Raw genomic sequence first — 18,250 nt, 5'->3', positions numbered from 1 at the left:
CAATGCTTTAAGTAAGAAACGAAAGGGTAAAAAATGATACTGTCTTTGGTTCACATTCTAAACGCATCTCCAAACACTATGTATAGTGAACTCTCCTGCATTTTCCTTTCCCCATTCATTTCAGGTCTGAGCCACAGTCTTGCTTGGGATAGAAGATGCTTGTATGTAAAAGGAAAGATAGAGCCATAACGAGGAGGCCATAAGCCTATTGTTTCCTAATTAACCCTACTGTATCAAATGTAGAAAAAAATAACTGCCATTCTCAAAGTATTTCCTATCTTCCCGTTATAGTTTTTGAATCCTTTCTCTTTTCAAGCACTTCTTAACATTGTGCATCTTGGCTTGATCCACATGAGAAACAAATCACTTGTATCGCATAATTCTGAAGTTTTCATAGAAATGGAATAATCTGGACTGAAATATATCTCAGTGACCCACAGTTCAAAATGACTCTCATCTCTTATTCTGTTCCTGTTGTCATTCATGCCTCTATATCTGCTCCTTCTTCCCTGTCACTTCACCCTTCGCTCTCTTTGTCTCCACTTGCTCTTTGCTTCTTGAATTACCTCCACCACAATCACATGCTCGCCGTCTCTGCGGCTGGTGACCTTTTCTTAAGTTTTCCTTGGGCTGTGTCTTACTGCCCTAATGGCTGTTTATGGGTCTCTCCCCTTTCTTCCCTTCTCTCTGTGTATTTCTGATTCCATTTAAGTCTTACATCTCTAGGCCAATGAGCACTCACTCTGAGCCCAGTTATGAAACACTGTGTGGAAGTTAACAATTCTCTGTCATCACGTTAGACTTAGTGTGCAGTTCATCCTGGGTTCACAGCAGGCAGGCACACAGAGGGTTCATGCGGAGAGAAGCCCCTGGCTGCAGTTGTTTCCTTGTACAACTTTCTTCACTTACTTGTCATTCATATTGTTATTACTCCATTTGGGATATTTTTATCCTCACAGGTCTAAAGATTTCTCTTATTTGTTGTTATTCACCCCATCTATTAAGGACCAGTGTTGTTTGTGTTGGAAGCCATTTGTAAGGGAGAGTCCTGCTGAGAATTGGTACACTTTCTGTGGAGATTTCAAACATTTGTCCCTTATAGAAACTGTCCTAGATCCACAATAAATTTATTTTCCTTTCTGTCAAAATGAAACGCCCATGACAATAGTTCTCAGAATCTCAGTTGCAAGAGGGAATCTCTAAGTATTCTCAGAGTAGTTCTGCTTGTCACCTTCCCCACTCCAGGGTCAAAGCTCAGAGACGTAGAAGCCAGAGCAGCCCAGTATGAACCAGAAGTGGCAGAGGAAATGCCAGCCCTTCTCTGCACCTTCTTTCCCTTGACTTTTGCCTGCTACTACCCACTCTTTTGGAATCATCCATCCTTACAGAGAGCACCAGTGTGGTGGAGAAGCCACAGTTCTTCCTCTGGATGTTCTCCTGCTCTCCTTTCTCCAGTATATGCACATATGCACACAGCCTGAGGTGCTGCAACATTTTTGGAGTATACAATCCTTTGCCAGCAGGAGGTTCTCTCTTGTCTTCTTTTCCTCTGAAAGAAAATTTCTTCTCACAAAGGCCGACAGCCACAGGTGATGACCAGGGACTCTTGACTTATTGCTTATGATGCCTCTGAGAGCATCTGTTTGCTTCAGTCTAAGATACTGAGTTCACACATTTATTCTATATCCATTCATTCAACGATAGCAGGTTTCTGAAAGATTTGAGGTACCCTACTAAGCTGGAGGTGTGGGGAGCAGAGGAAGACACTCCACTGAGATCCATCACTTCTCTCCTTTTGTTCCAGGTGAAGGTTTCCACAACTACCACCACTCCTTCCCCTATGACTACTCTGCCAGTGAGTACCGCTGGCACATCAACTTTACCACATTCTTCATTGATTGCATGGCTGCCCTTGGTCTGGCTTATGACCGGAAGAAAGCATCCAAAGCTGCTATTTTGGCCAAGGTTAAAAGATCTGGAGATGGAAGCTACAAGAGCGATTGACCTTTGAGTCATCTGATTTCATATTCTAAAAAGTCAGCTGGACTTTTGTTGTATTGATTCCTGAATATACTACCAAGATTCTATAGATGATGATGATGCTCAATCCAGCATAGCATTCTTTTTTTTTTTTTTTTGTCTTTTTCCTTTTTATTGGTACCAAGGATCGAACTCACAACTGCCTGCTTGCAAGGCAGTTGACTTATTGCTTATGCTTATGCTTATGCTGCTCAGCTAAATCCCCAGCCCCCAGCATAGTATTCTTGTAAAATTCACAAGTACTGAAAAGTAGTTTCTCATGTTGATGCTAAGCTAATATTCTCTTCATTTGCTTCTGATCCCACTGGGGCTTTTTCTCTGTTATAGGCTGGTGTCCACTTTTCAAATCCTAGAAACAATAGGCTGGTGTCTACCTTTTAAATCTTTGAAACTTTTCTATAGTCCAAAAGTAAAGGTTTTTACTCTAGAAAACTCTTTCCTTGACTATATTGAGTTCAAGGTAGGTAGTCAAGGTACAGATTCTAAAAAATTTTCTGGGAACCTGTCTGTTAAATATGAGATTATTTTTCTCTTCATCCAGCAGCCCATGGTTTGCTGGATGAAGGGAAAAATAACTTCATTTGCATAGCACTTACAAAGTACATAAATTACGAATGGAGACTGTTGGCATATATGATGTGGTCCATAATAAAGAACAATTGTTGAATGGAACGAGGCATGAGGAAGCTCTTTCTTGTGATCACACACTCACTTTTCTACCTAGCAGAGATATGTGCCCCACCACATAGCGTGCTTCCTTTCTCTCCTGACTCTTCGTAAGGGATATTCACTAAGCTTAGTGATGTTAGTACACTATGAGAGAGCTCAATACTTCTGCATAATTTGTGCTGAGGATATAGAGCAAGCATTTATGTAGTAGGACCAGCAGTGGTCTCTGCTGGGGGAGGATTTTTAAGTTTCTTTAATAGCAAGGAGATTCCTTATTTCATACAATGAAAAGTCTTCAGGTTGGTTATGACCAGAATTATACGTACAGGCAGGAAATGATGTATGCCTGGAATCTCAGCACTCAGGAAGCTGAGGTAGAAAGATTGCTGAGTTCACAACCAGCCTGAACCACAGAGTGAACAGCTTGTCTAGCTTCTTTCTTTTTCCTGCTCTGCCCTTTTGGGATGGTGAAGGTGGCTGTCATATTTTAAAATTCCTAAGAAGAAGCATTTCACAAGTCAGAATTGGGTCAACCAGAACATACATCACACAGATTCTTTGCCTGAATGTTGGAAACCCTTTGGAGAATTTAGCTCTGGATGAAGTATGCTGAAGGAACTTGAAGTAGAGGTAGAATTAGATGGCTTGGGATTCATCCCACAGCAGGGCAAGATACGGAGAGGTTTAGAGGCAGTGTCTGCAGGCATCTCCTAACCGATGACACTTCAAAAGACAAGCCGTGAGGACACATCCACGAAAGTCAGAAGCCACAGTAAATTTTTTTGTGTGTGTTACAATGAAGCAAGGTTGATTTTAGGTTACTTTCTTTGTCTCAACTGTTGTGTGGATTGAGTAAAACCTTGGCTCCTCTCTACAGAGCTGTGCCCTTTCACTCTTTACTCATTCTGTGACCATTAACCTACATGTAGAACTATGTGGGTGACAGGGCAGGTGCCTCTTAATTCTTAACTAATACATGTCTCTGATTCTTGTTACTCTTCTATTGGTTCTTCCTGTTTCCTAATTCTTCTTTTTCTGGGCAGGCAGCCTCCTGCATGTATTCAGGGCAGTGAGGACGTATGTCCAGCCAGCTGCCTTTCCTTGAAGAGACAAAGTTCATGGGTGCTGTATCTCTTTAGCAACTTTTATCTGCCACTTTTCCATGGCCTGCAGATCTTTCCTCCTTCAACACTGCCACACTGAACTCCAGACACAGCTGGCAATGTACTAACAAATACACCTGCCCAGAAAGGTTCTGTCTCATGAGTCAGGACTTGTTCAAATGGTTGTGTTGTGCCAGTGAGCTGATCACAGAACAAAAGTGTTTGGTGTTAGTCTCCTCTGTCTGGCTAAGTACAGATGGCATGCTTAGTACCCCCTGCATGCTCAGTAAAGCTGCACATTGTGATCAGTGCTCCACTCAACGGTAAAATTCTTAAAATTCTTAGGGGAGGAAGAGGTGCAGGAGACGGAGCTCTCACTAAGGACAAACAAGGGGAAATCCCCAAGTTTCTCTCATTGGAAGGAGGTCCTCCCCTGGAACCATGCTCTGTTGCAAAGCTCTGGCTGCAGTGTGCACTCTGAGATGCCTAGCTAACTTACTAACTTTGCTAAAATGATTGCCTCTTCTGAAAACTGAGATGCATTTCCTGCCACACAGTCTAAGACACATAGTAGGATAGAACAAGTCTGGGAAAACATAGACTGCCATGTTTTGAATAATACAGGTTATTCTTGTCCTTGTACTCCAGGCGTCAATAGAGAAGCATGGCTCTGCTTTATCAAGATTGTAATTTTGGTTTCTTGTATTTTGTTTTGTTTTGCTTTACAGCCCAAACACCAGGACAACATCTTGTTTCCACTAATGTTGTACTCCAGGCTGTGTCTATTTTATCTTCTTTTACGTGTAAGAGCATCATCATGGATCATGACTTACAGGTGGAGTCTTCTACATGGTTTCTAAAATCTATCCAGACCATAGTCTATTCTTAGGCCTGGTCTCTGCAAATAGTTCTTCTATGTGTCCTTTACATGTGCAATTTGAGACAAATAGCATTTAAGATAAATTTTTTACTTTTTAGAGGATACTTTATTGCTACTCTGTCCAGGACACATGAGCAGAGCAGTTCCCAAAGCCCTGTACCTGGATTTCTCATGAGAATACAAGCAGATTTTCCATAGGATGGTCCAGACCTTATGTCAGCCTGAGGAGTGAGTGACACAAAAAGAAGTTCACAATGAGTTTTTACCACTGTGCTCTTTCTCACATGTGGCCTGCCCTCACACTGTGGAGTATATTTGTTTTTCTTCTTTTATTTGGCCCAAATTGCCAAATAAAGAAGAACCTGTTTCTTTTCCTATCTTTAATAAAGCTTTGCTACTGTTTGTGCTTGTCTCGACTAATTTGTTGCTCAGGGCAAAAAGAACCTAGAAACAACCTCCAGGAGATTCTAGCACCCCAAAACTTGAAAAGACTCTCTGGGCTTCAGACAAGCTGTAAATAGATTAAAATAGCACTTTTCTGGTTGGTTCTGCAAACAGCATCAGGTTCAAATGAGGGATTGAAAATTTCCTTTCCAATTGGTACCCACAGTGCTCAGGAGCTCCGGAATCATTCCGGATCTTGCATTAGGCATATGTCCTCTGGGTTTTTAGGAACTTTGACACATTACATGCAATCAGTTGTCCACGTTGTTGACCCCTAATCTCCTACCTCAGTAGTGCTGTGGTCTGGCTTCAGAACTGTTCCTACCTTGGGTGCAGATTAATGGACAAATGATATATACCAACTCTTTCTTCCACCCAAATACCTGCTGGTGACATGCATTGTACCCATAGGAAAAGTATGATGGTGTGACCCTGGTCCTTGGATGGCAATGGCAGAGTGCTGAACTTCTGCATGCTCAACTTAAGCTTCCTTTGTTCTCCGAAAACCAAACTCACTCCACTTTGTGACCCTCTTAACATTCAACGACAACTGAGTTTCAGGCTTCCCTCTCAGACAACAGGAACAAACTAGATATTTACGTCTATTTTTCCAACTGTACCACACTCTCCCATAAAGTTATGAGCTCTTCAGGGGCATTTTCTTTTATCAGAAAAGTCTCTGGTTACTTAAACAGTCAATGCTCAACAAAATGATGGACAGATTCATGTGTTTTTAAACTTTTTTTTATTTTTAAAGGAAAAAAACCAATGAAAACAACATACAGGGGACTTCCTGGAGAACATGATGGACAGATAACAGCAGCTATGGAGACTCTCTGAGTTATATAGCTTAGAATCCAGCAATGGTGTGGTGTGGAGTCCTAAGGAAGGGGAGATATAACCTGCAAACCCAGGAATGAACTAAGCTGAGAGAAACCAACTGGAAATGCAATCCCGGTGCTATAACCAGAACAGATAAAGTCTCAGCACTGAAGCTGGAAGCCGTGCCTCTAGAAACTGCGATTTGAATTTCCTGCCACCGCTGCTACGGCTGAATTGGCACAGCAGGGAGAGAGATGTGCAAAAGCTCAAAGAGCGGGAATTGGTGAATGGAGTTGAGAACGGGACTGGTGGTGAGCCCTGCATTGACCTCCGGTGAGTGAGAGGAACGGGGACCCTTCCATAGACTAGGAGTCTCCAACAGAGGACATTCTGGGACCGGGCAGACTAGCCAGAACAGGATGCTGCAGTGACTTTAGTTGTATATTCCCCTCTCAAGTAGGATTGGTGGGAAGTGCTTGGCCTGGGTGATGCCGCAGACTAAGACCCAGTAGGCTAGACCAAACTAGGTCCCAGTGCCTGGTGGTGCACCCTAGCAGTGAAGCCTTTAGTAGGTTGACTGACCTGGATGGGCGGGCCCAGAAGAGGCTGCCCAGGTCTGTGTCTCCCTAGTACACTGTAGTGGGCGCGAACACCTAGCGGTGCAATGCAAACAAACTGTAACCAACAAAGAAAGAAACTGGGCCTCCTATATATGCTTGTATGGAAGGAACAAAAAGTATTGGAAGAGGGAGCAACAAGAAAGCGTTCTCAGTCCTCAATCCTGAGAAAACTGATCCAGGAAAGGTAAATACAAAGGAGAATGAGAACAGAAAACTTGCAATATCAGGCACAGCACCAATAGACATAAAGCGATATCTCCAGAGCCTCATAGACAAGTTCAAAAGTGAAGTATTTAATGACCTAAAGCAAGATATAAGTAGAATAGTTAGAGAAATGCTAAGCACTGCCCAAGAAAAAACAGATGGTGGAATGGAACAACAGAAAAAAAGGAGAGAATTGTTTGAGGAAGAAAACATAGAATATGTGAAGCAGGTTCAAAGAGATTACCAGGAAACAAAAACTCTATTGAAAGCTGGCATAACAGCTTGAAAAAAACTAAGGATAGATTATCTGAACTGGAGGACAGATTTGTAATGTGGGAGCATGAAATGAAAAACTTCTTAAAAATAACAAGAAAACAAACAGCAATAATACAAAGACTTGAAGGTGCTAAGAGGATCTATAACTTAAGAATTAACAATGTAAAAGAAGAAGTAGGGACACAAACAAATGAACTACAAAGGCTATTCACAGAAATAATCCAGGAGAATTTCCCTAATTTAGCAAAAGGTAAAGGTACTCAGATTATGAGTCATACAGGACCCCAGCCACCTATAACCCAAACAGAACAACACCCAGGTATATAATAATCAAAATTCCAGAAATCCAAAATAAGAACAGAATATTAAAAGCCACCAGAGACAAGAAACAGATCACTTACAAGGGAACCCCCATCAGAATTACAGCAGACTTCTCAGCACAAACTATCAAATCATGAAGAGGGTGGGGGAAATAATTCAAGCTTTGAAAGATAATCACCTCCATCCAAGATTGATATATCCTGAAAACTGTCCCTAGAAATTGATGGAAAAACAAGGTGCTTCCAGGATAAAGAGGAACTGGAGGAATTTGCAACCACCAATTCAACTCTACAGAGAATACTGCAGGACATTCTAAAAAAAGAAAAATACCAAGATTCCAAAAACAGTGGCAGAGAGGCCACAATGAATGGAGCAGAAAGCAAAATGAAGAAGACAAACTGACAACTAATGACAGAAAAAGAGCTCAACAGAAATGAAGCAGAGAAGGTTGGATGGTAAGAACAGCTATTTTGGAGAAAACAAGACATCGTAATAGCTAATGCTGATTTAATATCCTCTTGTTTTGAAGTCCCATCAAGCTTTTGTTCTTCTGTTTGCATTGGTCTTAACATGTTGTATCTTATTGGATTTTATTATATGTGATGATATAAACAAAAACTTTTATACAGAAGGAGATTATACAGAAACCATTGTTCATTTTCTGTTAGTTGGTTCTAAATACCTTTAATACTGTCATTCTCTTGAACAGTTTTACATTGTCTTGATATGTTTGATGCTACAGTATATGAAGTTATACTCGTAGATTTCAAGGAAAGAGACACTATGGTAACTACTTTTATTTTGGGATATCTGGTGGTGAAACACTGTTTTGCTTAAATGATTGTGTTTTGACCTGTGCTATTTTGTTGTTATGTCCTCTTTTATCTCAATCTCCTTTTTTTATTATTTACTTTTTTATTTTTATCTTTTTAATTAAGAGAAAAATAAAAATAACAGGATATATTGTAGTAAGCCACTTTGATTTCCTATTAACTTGATTTGAAACCCTGTATTGTTCTCACCATGTGGTCTTGACTGATTTTCCTCTATTCAGTTTTGCTTGTTTGAGAGTATAGGCAACAACTGTGATGACAATAAGATTCATTATGACACCCATTCTGGCTTGACTATTATCTTCTTTTGAAGTCCTGTAATGTCTCCAATATTTTGGTTTCATTGCTTTAGTTCTTTATTGTTTTGTTCGGTTTTATTATAACTGATGATATAGGCAATTCTTTTTAAGATAGCAAGAGGCATTATGGTAACCATTGTTGATCACCTTGTATTTTGTTTTTACAGTATGTATGATGTCCATCCTTTTGATTTGACTGACTCTGTTTTGTTATGTCACATTTGGTTTTATTCTCTTCAAAAAAAGTAATAAGAAGTGTGGGAGTAATAAAACCCAAAATGTGTAATTGTCATTGAACAAAAGAGAGGAAAAGAAAGTGCTCTAAAGGATATAACTGCATGTATATTTAAGTGTATAAGATAGATAACCATATTACAGAGTTTTGTTAGGTCATTAACAGAACTGTTTGTAATCTCACTGTTTGAATGTCCACTTTATATGCTTTAATTTTGTAACTTGCACAACTATTTCTAAGATGACAATATGTAATCTATTAGCCAGTGATTTCCTACTGTTTATTTTTTCTGAAATTCTGTATAACTTGTGCCCTTTTTCTGTTTTTTTCTTTTTCTCCTTAAATAAAATTAAAAAGAAAATAAAACAAGATACAAAATTTCAAAACAAGATAATAGGAGAGTAACAATAGTCGATTACATTGCCTATTGTTATCTTCAGTGTACTTACTCATGTTACCAGATATAGGCATGAAAATTAAACAATAGAAGAGGGGCTGGGCAGATCTGGGGCGCCTGCATCAATCTCCCCGTGTGTCTGGATGACTGTGGATATCTCAGCAAGCAGGGAGGAATTGCAGGTTCCAGAGGCACCGCAGCCTATGGTGAGTGCTCAGTGCACTCTGCCCAAATCCCAGACTGTTCTGGACCCTCCAGGCTTCCGGGTGCAGTGAAGTGGAGAAGTGGGTTTGAGGCCTCTACATCTGCCTCCCCATCCCGGCTGCACTTGGAGAACTGCTGAGCTTCCAACTGGTGGGGGGGCCCACGCTATCCCCAGAGCCCAGCCTGTTTAGGCCTCCCGCACCTAGCCATTGGTGTGCAGAGGGGCTCGGCAGATCTGGGGCGCCTGCATCAGCCTCCCCATGTGTCTGGAGGACTGTGGATGTCACGGCGGGCGGTGGAGCATCCCGGGTTCCGGAGGCCCTGCAGCCTGTGGTGAGTGCTCAGCACACTCTGCCCAGAGCCCAGACTGTTTGGGTCCCTCCCGGCTTCCAGGTGGAGTGAAGTGGAGAGGTGGGTTTGAGGTGTCTACACATCCTGGCTGTGATTAGAGAGCTGTGGAGCTTCCAACGGGCAGGTGGGTGCACAGTGTCCCTGAGGCCCAGCTTGTCTGGAACTGTGGAGTTCTGAGCAGGCAGAGGAGGGCTATTGGTTCTACAGGCCCAGTGACTTGGGGTAGCCTGGTGCCAGAGTCTCAGTAGCCACAAACATAGAAGATCCAGAGGAAGCTTTCAAATAACACTTGAAATACAGAAATATAGGAAAATGACAAAACGAAAGACCAAATTACAACCTCAAACCTCCAGCCCATCTCAAGAAACCCTAGGAGCAACGTATATAGAAGAAAATATATGCCATTCAACTCAAATATTGGACACAATAGCTACTGAAATTAACAAGCAACTCCAGGAAGCTTTAAAGAAATTCACACTCGAAATAATCTCCCAGGTAAAAGAAGAAATGATAAAAGAAATGAAGGAGATTCTGAATATATCTAAAGAAAACACAGATAAAAAATTGGAGGAACTAAACAAAACGATAGAACCCCTAGACGAGCAATATAAGAAACAAACAGAATACATAATGCAGATGCACAGAGATATACAGGAAATAAAAAACTCCCCTGAAAGTTGTAAAAACCACATAATGAAAGTGAAGACAGAATTTGAGACCTTGAAGACAGGATTGCAGCTAGTGAACAGGAAAGGAAAGATCTTTTAAAAATAACAAGGTATCAGGAAACAACAATTCAACAACTGCAAGACGATGCAAAGAAAAAAAATATAAGAATGTTAGGGATTAATGAAAAAGAAGGAGACAACATAAAGGATGTCAAGAGGATATTTAGAGAAATAATAGCTGAAAATTTCCCAAGCATGAGATCAGAAACCGACATCAGGATCAGTGAAGCATATAGAACTCCAAATAGTCATAACCAAAATAAAACTACACCCAGACATATAATAATCACCATCCCAGAAATCCAACACAAGAATAGATTATTAAAAGCTGTCAGAGAGAAAAGACAGATCACTTATAAAGGAAAACATATCAGAATCACAGCAGACTTCTCAGCACAAAAAACAGAGTCAAGAAGAGCATAAAGTGAAGTATTCCAGATCCTAAAGCAAAATGATTTCCAACCTAGACTGATGTATCCTGCAAAACTATCAGTCAAAATTCATGGTGAAATATGATACTTCCATGACAAAGAACAGCTGAAGAACTTCATGAACACCAAACCAACCCTGCAAAAAATATTGAAAGACAGTTTAGATACACAAAGGAAAAAACCACTAAGCAAAGCAGATAATTAAACAGAACAGAAAGATAAAGATGCAACAGCAGAGAGATAACATGTCAACAATAAACCAGCATTTAACAGTGATAACCATTAATGTAAATGGTCTCAATGCACCAATCAAAAGAAACAGACTAGCAGAATGGATCAAGAAACAAAATCCAACCATATGCTGTTTACAGGAGACCCATCTAACCCAGAAGGATACTCACAGACTGAAAGTCAAAGAATGGAAAACAATACTTCATGCAGCAGGAATCCAAAAATAGGCAGGAGTAGCCATTCTGTTTGCGGACAACGTGAACTTTAAACCAACAATGACCATAACGGACAAAGAAGGTCACTACATACTTGTAAGGGGAAAACTCCAAGAGGAAGAGATAACTATCTTAAATATATATGCACCAAACTCCAGAGCACCCAGATATATAAAACAACTATTAACAGTGATGAAAACTCAAATTATCAGTAACACAATTGTAACAGGAGACCTTAATATGCCATTGACACCAAGGGACAGATCAACCAGACAGAAAATGAGCAAAGAAATGACAGAACTGAATCACACCTGTGAACAAATGGGTTTGATAGACATATACAGAATGTTCCACCCAACAACATCAGAATACACATTCTTCTCAGCAGTACATGGATCATTCTCTAAAATAGACCATATATTAGCTCACAGAACATATTTAAACAAATGCACAAGAGCTGAAATCATCCCTTGCATGTTATTGGATTGTAGCGTTCTGAAATTAGAAATTAATGACAAAGGATACTGCAAAAATCCCGCAAACACATGGAAACTGAATAACACACTCTTGAGTAATCAGTGGGTCACAGAAGAAATTAAAGAAGAATTGAAACAATACCTAAAAGAAAATGAAAATGCACATACTGGTATTTGTGGGATGCAATGAAAGCCATCCTCAGAAGAAAATTTATTGCACTGAGTTCCCACATCAGGAAAACAGAACGAATACAAATAAATAACTTGATGCTACACCTCAAACAGCTAGAAAAAGAAGAGCAAGTCAAGCCCAAAGCCAAAAGAAGAGAGGAAATTATAAAAATCAGAGCAGAAATCAATGCAATAAAGACTAAGAAAACAATCCAAAGAATCAACGAATCAAAGAGTTGGTTCTTTGAAAGAATAAAAAAAATCGATAAGCCCCTAGCCAACCTTATTTTAAAAAAGGGAAGAAAAAGCTCAAATTCATGCAATAAGAAATGAAACAGGTGAAATCACTACAGACCCAATAGAAATACAGAAGATCATCAACACCTATTTCAAAAACCTCTATTCTCAAAAGTTTGATAACACAGAAGAAATAGACAGATTCTTAGAAACATATGAAGTACCAAAGCTAGATCAAGAGGATGTAAAACTGTTGAATAACCCAATCTCTGTTAATGAAATTGAAAATGTAATTAAGGCCTTACCCACCAAGAAGAGCCCAGGCCCAGATGGATTCACTGCAGAATTCTACAAGAAATACAAAGAAGACCTAATGCTGACACTCCTCAAACTATTCAATGAAATTGGAAGGGAAGCAATCCTTCCTAAGTCATTTCTGGAAGCAAATATTACTCTAGTACCAAAACCTGAGAAAGACCCAACTAAAAAAGAGAGCTATAGACCGATCTCCCTAATGAACACAGATGCAAAAATCCTCAATAAAATATTGGCAAATAGGATGCAGCAAATCATCAAGAAGATTTTATACCATGACCAAGTGGGATTCATTCCAGGAATGCAAGGATGGTTTTACATACATAAATCAATAAATGTAATCTACCATATCAATAAAGCCAAAAATAAGAATCACATGATCATTTCTATAGATGCAGAAAAAGCCTTCGATAAGGTCCAACATTTATTCATGATAAGAACTTTACAGAAAATTGGAATAGATGGTCTTTACCTCAATAAAATAAAGGCCATTTATGACAAGCCAACAGCCAGCATCATACTAAATGGCCAAAAATTGAAAGCCTTTACTTTAAAATCAGGCACAAGAGAAGGATGTCCTTTATCACCACTCCTATTTGATATAGTACTGGAAGTACTAGCCAGAGCAATTAGACAAGAGAGAGAAATAAAAGGGGTAAAGATAGGAAAAGAAGAAGTTAAATTATCATTGTTTGCAGATGACATTATACTCTACATAGAAGACCCCCTAAACTCCATTGAAAGACTCTTAGATACAATAAATAAATTCAGTAATGTGGCTGGATACAAAATCAATACTCAGAAATCAATAGAATTCCTATACACGAACAACAAAATCACAGAGACGGAAATAAGAGAAACTATACTCTTCACATTAGTAAGCAAAAAAATGAAATATTTAGGAATTACTCTTATGAAAGAAGTGAAAGACTTATACAGTGAAAATTATAATACACTGAAAAAAGAAACTGAAAATGATCTCAGAAAATGGAAAGACATCCCTTGCTCATGGATAGGAAGAACAAACATTGTGAAAATGGCCATTCTCCCAAAACTGTTATACAGATTCAATGCAATCCCAATAAAAATACCATCAACATACCTTATAGATCTAGAGAAATCACTCCTAAATTTCATCTGGAACCAGAAGAGACGTAGAATAGCAAAGGCAATTCTAAGCAGCAAAGACAAAGCAGGAGGCATCACAATTTCTGACTTGAAGTTATACTACAAAGCAACAGTAGTAAAATCAACATGGTATTGGAATCAAAACAGAGCCGAAGATCAATGGAATAGATTAGAAGATACAACCACAACTACAAACACACTCAACCACCTTATCTTTGATAAAGGAGCCAAGCAGGTTCACTGGAAGAACGACAGTCTCTTTAATAAATGGTGCTGGAAAAACTGGCTCTCCATTTGCCAAAAACTAAAGCTAGACCCAAGTCTATCACCATGTACTAAATTAAAATCTAAATGGGTCAAAGATCTGAATATTAAAAGAGAAACACTAAATCTATTGGAAGACAAATTGGGTAGAAACCTTGAAGACATAGGAGTAGGTAGAGAATTCATGAACAGGACTGAAACCACACAGGAAATACTTCCCAGAATCAATAATTGGGACCACTTCTTATTAAAAAGTTTCTGCATGTCAAAAGAAATCTCCAGCATAGTGAAAAGAAAACCCACAAACTGGGAAAAGATTATAGTGAACTCTTTCTCAGACAAGGGACTGTTGTCTAAAACATATAAAGAATTAAAAAACTCAGACCCCCAAAATTCAAAGATCCAATCCAAAAATGGGCATCCGAGATGAATACACAGTTCTCAGATGAAGAAATGCAAATGGCAAATAAATACCTGAAAAAATGTTCATCATCATAGGTCATTAGAGAAATGCAAATTAAAACCACACTGAGATACCATCTCACTCCTGAAAGAATGGCCAGGATCAAGAAAACCAACAACAACAAATGCTGGAGAGGCTGTGGGGAAAAAGGAACTCTCCTACATTGTTGGTGGGAGTGTAGACTGGTGCAGTCTTTGTGGAGGTCAGTCTGGAGGTTTCTCAAAAAGCCAGGATTGGAAGTCCCATTTATTCCAGCTATTCCACTTCTAGACATATTCCCAGAAGAACTGAAAGCATCATACCACCGTGATATATGCACACCTATGTTTATAGCAGCACAATTTGTAATCGCCAGATCTTGGAAACAACCCAAGTATCCATCAACTGAGGAATGGTTAAAAAAGTTGTGGTATTTCTATACAATGGAGTATTGTTCAGCTGTAAAGAAGGATCACATTGAGATATTTATCAATAAATGGGCGCAGCTTCAGACCATACTCATAAGTGAAATAAACCAATCTCGCATGTGTGAATACCGAATAGTTTCCCTAATGTAAGTAATGGTTCAAATATATAAAAATATATGGTAATCATGATTCCCCATTATGTGGCCTTGAAGCCTTATAACATTTTCACTTATTAATTGGAAAGGCTTTATTCTGGGCTTCTTGATATGGAAATATTTGAAGCTATAGTATATGAAGTTTTATTCAAATATCTCAAGGAAAAAGACAGACACTATGGTAACTACTATTAAGTTGGGTTATTTGGTGGTGAAGCACTAGGTTGCTGGAACAATCATGCTTTGACCTGTATTGTCATATTGTTATGTGCTGTTTTATCTCAATCTGTCCATTATTCTTTTAAAAAATTATTTAGTTATTTCTTATATTTGTTTTAATTAAGGGGAAAAATTTAAAAAATTAGCAGGATATATAATAGTAACTTTTTGTGATTTCCTATTAACTTGTTTTGAAGTCCTGTAATACTCCCACAATCTTGTTTTGACTGATTAGACTCTGTTCCATTCTATATGATAGTATCAAGTTTGAGGGTATAGGCAACTACTTTGAAGGCAATAAGATTCACTAAGATGCCCATTCTGGTTTGACTATTGTCTCCTTTGGAAGTCCTGTAATGTTTACAATGCTTAAGTTTTATTGGTCTTGTTCTCTACTGTTTTGTTCAACTTTATAATATCTAATGAGATAGACAATTCTTTTTAAGGCAACAAGAGACATTGTTGATAACCATTGTTGATAATCTTGTACTCTGTTTTACATCATGTGCTATGTCTATCCTTGGTTTTGACTGACAGCTTTGTTTTGCCATATTTGACTTTATTCTCTCCCCCCAAAAAAGTAATAAGAACTAAGGAGTAATAAAACCCAAAATGTGTAAATTTTGTTGCAAAAAAGAGAGGGAAAAAAAGAGCTCTAAAGGATACAACAGCAAATGTATTTAGGGGTGTTAAATAGCTGACCATATTAATGTTTTTGGTTGGATCATTGAACACAACTGTTTGCAGTCTCACTGTTTGAATGTCCACTTTGTATGCTTTGATACTGTGATTTCAGCAACTATCTCTAAGATGATAATATGTAATCTATTAACTGGTGATTTCTTACTGTTTTTTTTTTTTGTATTTCTATATTACTTGTACCCTTACACCACTTTGTTTTGTGTTTTTCTCTTTTTCCTTTTAAATAAAATTTAAAAAAAGAAAAATTAAACAATATAGGCACAAATCTTTGTTTTCAATGAACTAAATGAAATTAATAGTATAACTATGCTTTTTATTTTAAAGATTGTTACAAGCTCAAAAACCCAAAATGCGCTGTACTTATTATAATTTGTTTTCTTCCTATAAAACTTGTGTACTTGCCAGTTAAGTTGCAATCTTGTAACAAACCTACCATGTAACCCCCTTCCCTTCCTCCCTGGTTCCTGTAACTGCTTGTTCAGCGTCCCTGATTCCTTTTATGGGGACAAACTGATCCTAAGAGCCTGACTCCTCCCCTTGTGGCTTGCTACTTTATAACTCCCTGCAGTCCCTGGCTTGGGCATGCACTGCAGGGGCTGCCTTTGGGAACTGTGCTGCCACTGAGCTCAGCTTAATAAAAGCGCTTGCTTTTTAATTTTTGAAGTCGGTCATTTTTATTGCCCATATCATTTGGGGGCTCATCTGGGATCCCACCTTTTGTGGGATTTATCCCTCTCCACCCTCCTTCTCTTTGGATGACATCAGGATCTTTTTGAATGCGGGTTCCTTCTACCGGCAAGTACTTATTACTTTCATTTTGCTCCACAATCTTTTTTCTTACTATGACTTGGGGAGTCAAGTTTTCAGGCTTACTCCCATTTGAGGTGATACATCACCAAATTAAGGCAGATTACCACCATTTGAAGGAGGAACCAGCCTCCATTGGGTGCACATTTGGGGAGTCAAGTTTACAGACTGTGGCAAAATATCGCTGAGGTCTTGTCTTAGTATCCAAACACTTTCATCTTCCTGTTCTAGTCCTGATTCATCTGTTTCTGAGGGCCCTTATAATTTGAACTGGACCTCATATGTAAGCTGTCTCCCAGAGGTTTTTTTTAGCTGGTTGATTTGAGTTAACCAAATTAGGTGATTTTTGTTATTTCAGTTGAAAAGCATGCTCTTCCCTAGGCTAGACTGTGGGTAGAAATAATTGGTTATTTTAAAATCCGTGGGGCAGGTCTACAATCCACAAACAGGTGAGTGGACACCTGGTAATTTTAACCAGCTCCTGAATGCAAAATTGAGGACCTGCTCCAGTCACCTTAGCACTTTGGATGATTCTTTGCCTGTGTAGCAGGCTTCTGCCATCTTGTCTTTGTCTGTGTGGTAGGCCTCAGCTATCATGTCTTTGATTACTTCTCTGCACCCCTTGTCTCATATGTCTACTGTTATGAGCCAAAGAGCTTCCTCCCCTTTGTCACCCTTGCAACTCATTCTTAATCATTTTAAGGATTTTAGGGATCAAGCTGCTGGATATGGAGATCCTGTTTACCCTAAAAGGCTGAGAACTTTCTGTGAACTCGAATGGCCTTCTTTTGGTATTGAGTGGCCTTCACAGGGAACTTTTAACTTACAAGTCTCTCAACAGGTTTGTCAAGTCTTTTCAGACCCCTTCATAAGCCAACCATGCACCCTGATCAAATAGTCTAATGGTTAGGATTCGGCACTTGCATCCATCGGCCGAATTGAGATGACTGCCAACAGCTTTTGCAGACTCTCTTCACATCTTAGGAACTTGAGCAAATCCGCACCTTGGCGCGCCGATCTGTCCTCAACACTGACGGGGAACCCACTTCGGATCTAACTAGGCTTGATGCTGTTTTCCCTTTGACCTGCCCCAACTGGGACCTCAACACAGATGGAGGTAAGGAGGCTTTTGATTGGTACATCAGACTCTTCTTGTGGCACTTGGAGCCGCCACCTGAAAGCCGACTCATCTATCAAAAGTAACTGAGGTAAGACAATTGGCTTCTGAGTCTACATCAGCTTTCCTTGAGTGCCTCTGAGAGGCTCATTGTATATATACACCTATAGACTCGGAGGTACTAGAGAATAGATGAGCTATTAATATAGAATTCATCTCTCAGTCGGCCCCTGATATTAAATGATAGTTGCAAAAATTAGAGTGTTTTGAAAGGATGATGATAGCTCCGTTGGTAGAGATAGCCCAAAAGGTTTTTGACAACAGGAAAGACCCACAAGAGAAAAAAATTAACCAAGATCTTGGCTGAACTAGCAAAAGAACATACTCAAGGCAAAAAGAGAAAAGACCAACAAAGACCCTCCTAGACAAGAATCAATGTGAATATTGTGAAGAATTGGACCATTGGAAAAAGGACTGTCCAAAGCT

At 39.2% G+C, this 18,250-nt stretch overlaps 2 protein-coding genes across 6 annotated transcripts in view; one reads left to right on the top strand and one right to left on the bottom strand.

The window, feature by feature from the left end:
- The window catches only part of LOC100719661 (stearoyl-CoA desaturase), a 32,611-nt gene extending 27,517 nt beyond the window's left edge, over window positions 1-5,094 (top strand). The window contains exon 6 of the mRNA XM_013143283.3: window positions 1,805-5,094. Within this exon, the coding sequence (XP_012998737.2) occupies window positions 1,805-2,004 (200 nt within the window). The 3' untranslated portion in view covers window positions 2,005-5,094. The remainder of the gene's footprint in view (window positions 1-1,804) is intronic.
- The window catches only part of Pkd2l1 (polycystin 2 like 1, transient receptor potential cation channel), a 176,334-nt gene that overhangs the window by 77,347 nt on the left and 80,737 nt on the right, over window positions 1-18,250 (bottom strand). The window lies entirely within an intron of this gene.

The sequence above is a fragment of the Cavia porcellus genome, unplaced genomic scaffold (genome assembly GCF_034190915.1).
Source record: "Cavia porcellus strain 051 isolate PalLab524CR breed Dunkin Hartley unplaced genomic scaffold, mCavPor4.1 scaffold_2, whole genome shotgun sequence".
Classification (NCBI taxonomy): Eukaryota; Metazoa; Chordata; class Mammalia; order Rodentia; family Caviidae; genus Cavia; species Cavia porcellus.
Note: the sequence above shows the minus strand (reverse complement) of the source record. Positions and strands in the feature narration are given on the sequence as shown.